We start from the raw sequence: 7,597 nt of genomic DNA on the forward strand, positions 1-7,597 counted from the left end.
TTTTGTTATACAAGTGTATAACATCAGGGGATGTGCAGATGGTGATAACCGATCCACTTCAGATAACATGGTACTGCCTGCCTAGTATACAAAGTAATCTTCCAGAAGAGTCCAGAACAGTCTTGCTTTTCTTCTAAGTTGGTATACCACTTCCTTGACTGAATTAGAGGTTAAACCCAATGGAAAATGTCTGAATAATGTGCAGACATTTGCTAGTTAATGTTTAAAAACACAATTAAAAGGTTTATTTTATGCCAAAACAGCAGTTTACTGTCAACATCTCATCAGATAATGCATTATTGGCAAACTGATTCACTCACAATGATCCAATCAGTATATTCTAATATGGAAGGAATTTAATGATGACTCAATACTATCCTATATAAAAAACAATTTAAAAGTATTGTGCAGCTGTAAATAATACAAGGTGTGACCTCCATATGAAGACAAATCTTAAATGGGACCAATATAATGAGGCTAAATTTCACTGACATAATTCATCTGAAACCACATTTTCAGCATTACTGCATATAAAAAATAGTGTGGTTTAAGGGTTTAGTAAATGCATTGTGCAGACAAACTTCTCATCAGACCACCAGCATGTCAGCTGGGGGAGGCTTCAGGGGGATCTGTCCCAGGGTGAACCTCTTAGCCCCAAACTGATTGAGTTCCTCTGGAGTTAGCTCGCTCTGGGGGGTGAAGAGACTGTCCGATGTCCCGCCTGCAGACCCTGCCCCCGCAGCACTACCAGCCGCAGTGCCCCCAAACCCTCCGCTCGTCTGTCCAAACACACTTCCTCCGCTACCTGCTGTGACGGCTGCTCCCACTCCAAAGCTGCTCCCAAATCCTCCTCCGGCGTTTGCTGTTGAGGAGAAACTGAACCCCGATGCAGAGCCGAAAGCCGAAGCGGCCGGTGCCTTGTTGGCGGCCGGTGCAGCGAAGGAGAAGCCAGAAGCGGAGGGCGCAGAGGAGGAACCAAACCCAGTGGGAGGCGGTGCGGAAGCTGCCAGGGCACTACCGAAACCTGTGGAGGCCGCTGGGGCCGCCGTGGAACCAAAGCCACCACTTGGAGCAGCAAAGCTGAAACTGCTGGCCTGGGCTGGTGCTGGAGCCCCGAAGCCTACGTGGAGAAGTACAGAATGATGAACACAGAAGCAATGGCTAAGATGGATATCCGATCACCACATCCAGACGGGGCAATGAAAAGCCGGTCATAATGTTCGTCATCTCTAACAAGCTCAGTGCACCCACATCCTGAACAGCAAACAAACCACACAGCACTCTGTGTGACAGCTCCTTTTCATGTCTGAACCAAGTGTTCAACTACTGACATCACCCTTACAATAAAGAGATTTAAAGGCTCGTTCAAACCTTATGCTATTACAATAAAGAATACTTCATCCTAACCTCCAGTCCCAAAGCTGGATGTAGAGGACCCAAACCCAGCCACTGTTGTCGTCGTCTCAAAGCCGCCTGAAGATGCCTGAGATGCTGGGTTGTTTAACTCTGCAAGCTGCAGGAGATACAGACAAGAAAAAATATCACAGCTTGGTAATTTTATCTAAGCGGCCCTCCAAAAAATAGCTGTGTGTGTGTGTGTGTGCATGTGTGTGTGAGAGAGAGAGAGAGAGGGAGAGAGAGAGAGAGAGAGAGAGAGGGAGAGAGAGTGAGTTACCAAAGCAACGCGGGTAGCTGCATTCATAACCTTCAGTTCCTGGACTCTGCTTCTCCACTGGCTGAGCAGCTGATTGATAGCATTAGCCTAAAGACACAGGGAACAGTTTCTTGGACCAGTATTCAAGTTTTCTTTTCAGTGTTATTAATTCATGATTCAGTATTTCCACTGAACAATGCAGCCACTTGGTTTAGGATCACTCACTGGACAAAAATGATTGAGATTTGACCCATTTTTATGCCTCCGCCGGCGATAGCCAGGCCGAAGGCATTATGGATCCGGGTTGTCCGTCCGTCCGTACGATGTTTGTTAACGCGATATCTGAGGACCGCCTTGACGGAATTTCATCAAATTTGCCTCAAACATCGACTTAGACTCAAGGATGATCTGATTAGATTTTGGTGGTCAAAGGTCAAAGGTCAAGGTCACTGTGACCTCTCGAACGCCATTTTCAAGCTTGTTAACGTGATATCTCAGGAATGCCTTGACGGAATTTCATCAAATTGGCCTCAAACATCGCCTTACACTCAAGGATGATCTGATTAGATTTTGGTGGTCAAAGGTCAAAGGTCAAGGTGAGCTCTCGAACGCCATTTTCAAGCTTGTTAACGCGATATCTCAGGAATGCCTTGACGCAATTTAATCAAACTTGTCTCAAACATCGACTTGGACTCAAGGACGAACTGATTACATTTTGGTGGTCAAAGTTCAAGGTCACTGTGACCTCTCACACACCCAATTTCCAAGCTCTGTAACGCAACATCACAGGAGCGCCTTGACGGAATTTCTTCCAATTTGCCTCAAATGGCGATTTGGACTCAAGAATGAACTAATGGCGGAGGCATAAGTCTGCGTTGCGGTCGTTCTAGTTCTTTATTAGAGGGGATCTAACATCCTTCTATTCACAAAGGGACAAAGTCAAGTTACAATGGAAATTCCCAGACACATACAGTATATCTATATACTGTATCACATAAATGTTGTTATTCTCCCAATATTAGTGCCTGCATCAGTGCAGCACAATTGAGTGATACTAAACTCACATAGCTCTGCAGATCTCCTGAAGCTCTGGTGTTGTAATACTCCAGCCTAAGCTCTTCTGGAGAGAGATCAGTGAAACCTGCAGGGAAGAAAAATCAAACAAGTTCAGGTTCAGTGTCTTGGTAAGCCATCACCTAGTGCTTTGAGTAAATCAGTTTAGAGTTCATTTCATACAGACCCGAGATAGTTCCCTTGATAATGGAATAAGATGAGAAACTCCACTGTCCTGAAGTCTCCCAAATCTCCATGTCCTTAGGAATGGCCTCCCTGAGTGAGGCAAACAACATTACATGAATACACAGGGTTCACACAACTTTTTAAAGGGATACACCACTTTTTTGGAAGTTTAGCTCATTTACCACATCCCCCCCACATAACCAAGATACACCATGCCTTACCGGCACTGTCCGCTCAGTTCACAGTGAGCTACAGTCGTGAAGTTAGTAATTATCGCCATAGAATGGAGGCTAATGGTACAGCTGTTAAAAATCTGCCAAAACACACATCTCACGGCGCCAAAATACATGTTGTGCTTCAGGTAATCACCACACGATGAAATGTTTATCCAAAATGCACATAATCTGTCTTTTTGGAAGGAAAAGAGGTCGGCGGCCATGTTTGGAAAGTAGTGCCGGCTACCTCTTTTCCTTCCAAAAAGACCAGGCTGCACAGAAACCACACCAGCCAGAGTCAGTGAATGTGCTCGAAATTAGAGTGCAAAAGGTATTCATAAAAGTGACTATATCTTGGAAAGTAAAAAAAAACGGCAGAAAACCCTTGAAAGTGCACTTTTTTCAGAGGCTGTCATTTCATAATGGAACTGTCTAGAAACAAAATTTCTTCTTTGGAAGAAGCAGGAGTGTTCAATGTTTCATTAAAGTCCAGCCGTGTCAATATAGCCCCAATAGAAAAAATTCTATAGCTGTTTTCAACTGAATGGAAGTGAATCTGGCACAGGCTGCAGACAATTTTACTGAAGCGCTGTGGCACTCAATGTGTTAAATATGACAACAGGATCGTTTCATTTGAGGTATTAAAAGATTTTTGGTTGACATGAGTGATCGTGTAGAATAGATGAAACACCAGATTACGGTATGTTGAAAGTCAAGCACTATATTCAAATTCAAGCATATTCCTAACCATAACTGACTAAAATCAAGAATTTCCCAAACTTTCAAGACATTGTAGTTTGTACAAACCCTGAATAAATTGCTTAATATACACAGACATGTTAGCATTGGATGCAGCACAGCCTAGAAACAAGCAGACTCACAGGTTTTTCTCACTGTCATCCCCGCCTCCTTCTCTCCCTCCCTTATCGAAGGTGCTGGGGGTATTGAGCGCTGAGAATCTGTTTTGGGAGGAGAAACTGAACTCGCTGCTCTTGATGTTCTCTCTCCTCCCACCTCCTCCTTCTTTGCCCCAGTCGCTCCCTCCGCCTCCGCCTCTACCCCAGTCACTCCCCCCTCCTCCTCCTCCTCCTCCTCCTCCTCCTCCTCCTCCTCCTCCCCAGTCATCACCGCCATGAGAGGAGAACGATGAAGGCTGAATGTAGTTTCCTGCCGATCTTTGGGAAGGGTTCACCCAAACTCTGTTTCCAAATCCTTAAACAAACATTGAGACATTCAAAAAATGTATGTTTGATAAAGTCAACATTGAGCCAAATGTTTTATGTTAACCCATCCAATACCATTACAGTGTAAAGGTAGCTAGATTAGGCGGTCAGTCCACCACCTTGACTCTGGACATCAAAAACATAGCCCCGTTAGGACTCTTTCCGGCTAGGCTATGCTACCCTACAAGAGTCCCGTGACCTTACATAGACTTGCCTGCGACTCTCGCTCCCAACTAAGTGTCACAGAAACATTTCAAAAACACCTACTTGGGAAGAAGGGTTGATTGCTTCTCGACGGCGGGGTTAGAAAGCTCGACGCTGCTCATAAATGCCTTTTTTTCTCAACCCGCACCCCCCCGCCCCGATTTTGTAATCACATTTTTATCCCCCATTAGTGATAATTTTAATTTATTTATCCTGGTTGCTGCTCCACCCTCTGCCGATCTGGGGAGAGCCGAAACTGGCTCCATGCTTCCTCCGAGACATGGTAGCCAGCCGCTTCTTTTCACCTGACAGGGAAAGCTTCACCGGTAGGACATAGCACGTGGGAGGATCACGCTATTCCAACGAGTTCCCCCCCCTCCAAACAGGCGCCCCGAACGACCAGAGGAGGCACCACTTCAGCGACCAGGATATTGCATGTTTTTGGGGTTCCTATATGAAGGAAACCCCCAGGGGGCACGGGGAGAACATGCAAACTCCACACAGAAAGGCCCTTTTGATGACCCCACACGGGCGGTGGGCACTCGAGGACATGCGGACGGGCACGCACTCCTTCAGCGCTCACAGCGTCCCAGGTGGGAATCGAGTCCAGGACCTTCTAGCTGTGAGGCGACAGCCTGGTACCACTGCGCCACCGTGCCCCCCTTAAATGCCTCTTTTTATACCTCTTTTATCTAAATAAATGCATCTTTTTATCCGAGGTCTGTGCTGGTGATATTATTTAAACCGGCACTGTTAAATGATACTGCTGCGTGAAACAACCGTTTAGAAGCAGTCTTTGCACAGCCTGCGCTGAATTTACGGCAGGGTGTGTTTGATCTCACTATCATGGTGCACCGCTTACACGCGGCGAGCAAACAACACATGCAGTAACACGGAGACGGCGGCTGTCAGTGATCAACGCAAATCCAGCGCACCTGGGAAGCAAAACATGTCATGAAATACTCAAACTCCCATGGTTCCTGTCGGCACTAGGAAGCTTCTCCTGTCCTCAATACGGCACAGGCTGTGGAAAGACTGCTTTAAAACGGTTGTTTCACGCAGCTGTATCATTTTAACAGCGCTGGTCAAATTACTGGCTTCAGTAGGCGGACTATCATATCTTCGGATCTGCAATCGGAGGTCGGATACGGGTAGGAGAGCTTTTTTAACAGCGTTTCCCACCCATTGACGAATCGAACGCTGTGTGACGCTGACTGCTGTACGAGAATATCGGCGTACAGTAGCAGCATCACGTTATGGGGCTAGGGAGCAAGAGTTGCAGGCAAGTCTATGTAAGGTCACGGGACTCTTGTAGGGTAGCATAGCTAAAATAGCCTAGCCAAGAGTCCTAACGGGGCTATCAAAAACATAGCATCGACATGTGCCACTCTCTTGCAGTCTTATGTATGAACACATACACCATACTCCATTCAAAAACCTAGAAGTTAAATGCTAATGTTTCATTTTATTGACAGAGACTGAGTTACTTATCTGATAGAACATGACTAATGCTGCTATTAGGAATCGTTAGAGTAGACTATGAGCCCCTCTACGATTCGGCATGAATGCAATACACCAAAGCAGTTTAACGTTAACGTTACACTTTTACAGTTTAACTTTTTCTAGCGTTTACACAGTTACATTTGAAGTAGCCTCAACGCGAGGTCATGATGATGAGTCTCGCGTTGAGGCTACATTTGAAGATAAGAAGAGCAAAGTTAAAGATTCTTGACTAAGTTAAGTTGGAGTTTGGGATAAAATTCGAGTGGGGCACATGCGAGGTACAAAAACACGTTACAATACATTTCTCTCCTTGCCTCCTCCACCGCCTCCTCTGTGTTGTTGCTGAGGAGGTGAACGGCTGTACTCTCCACCTCCTCCTCTCCCTCCTGTGGGGTGCTCGTTCCAGCATTTCTCGCCGTAACGACAGCGGCCTTGAAGAAAAAAGTTGCACACTGGCATATTCCCACAGTGTTGTTATCAAATGTGGCTGATGCCCTATCGTTTCGTGAAGTGTTCCGCATTGTTTCCACAACAACCTAACAACATGCCGCCATACTGAAAGTGATAGCGACTCTTCTTCTTCTTTTTTTTAAGGTTTATTGGCGGTTGGCAAACAACGAATTGGTGCATTACCGCCACCAACTGGTATGGAGTGTGAACAAGTGATAGCGACTCGTCGCAGTGACAACCACCACCTGACACCAATGACAGCGCCCCCATGAGTTGTGCCAAACAAACGTTAATATCTAAAAAAGTATACATCACATCGCTTATATTTTGACATTCTGATTGAGAGCAGAATTAGCTCAAGAGTTTGATATATAATTATGTATGTCGTGTTAAAGTTGTGTGAACTGTCGCAGTTTTTAAATTGTAAACACGGTCAGCCGGCTAGAGTCAGACGCTCAAACTCAGGCTCCATAGGGTTCCATTGCCGTTGCCACCCAGTGACGCGGTTTGTTTACCAAAATGCTGCTCGGCTGATCCCTCGTATAAAATGTATATATAAAAATAAAAAATAAACACAGCGCCCCCACTTAAAAACAAACAAACAAAACACACACGCACACACACACGCGCGCACGCACACACACACACACACAACGACAGCGCCCCCACATGTCTATTGTTTGCAACAAAGGTTCCATATTTAAACCTAACCACATTAAACCCAAAGAACATTTTGGCAACGCCACTTCCTGTTGGCGCCGCCGTTAGTTCAGTTGGCTGCTGGTCACATGGAGGATAGATTGTTATTATTATTGCTACAGCAATTTGATGGGGGTACATCACCCAAATATGTGATATTAATCAGATTAGTAATGTTGCATGTGCAATGTAGGCTACATCCTGGATATAGTTTGTTACAATAGCGTTAGCTCAAATGCTAACGTTAAACAGTATGTGGATGGACAATGCTAACGTCATTGGCTCCATGTTCTGGGTTGTACAGTGAAATAAAAACACATTTTAGTTTATTTATTAATTATTTATTTTTTGGGGGAAATTGACCTAGAGGCCACAATGAGTGAGGTCGAGGGCCGCATGCGGCCCACGGG

General features: G+C 45.4%; 1 protein-coding gene across 1 annotated transcript; it reads right to left on the reverse strand.

The window, feature by feature from the left end:
* Positions 1 to 351: 351 nt before the first annotated feature.
* Positions 352 to 6,586, reverse strand: nup42 (nucleoporin 42). Its single transcript, XM_083646456.1, has 7 exons — positions 6,353 to 6,586; positions 3,990 to 4,320; positions 2,895 to 2,983; positions 2,719 to 2,795; positions 1,676 to 1,762; positions 1,408 to 1,513; positions 352 to 1,120 (listed from the first exon to the last, which is right to left on the reverse strand). The coding sequence occupies exons 1-7, from the start codon at positions 6,495 to 6,497 to the stop codon at positions 588 to 590; spliced, it is 1,368 nt and encodes a 455-aa protein (XP_083502582.1). The 5' UTR covers positions 6,498 to 6,586; the 3' UTR covers positions 352 to 587.
* Positions 6,587 to 7,597: the final 1,011 nt, after the last annotated feature.

Source organism: Poromitra crassiceps, assembly GCF_964638095.1.
Source record: "Poromitra crassiceps genome assembly, chromosome: 11".
Classification (NCBI taxonomy): Eukaryota; Metazoa; Chordata; class Actinopteri; order Beryciformes; family Melamphaidae; genus Poromitra; species Poromitra crassiceps.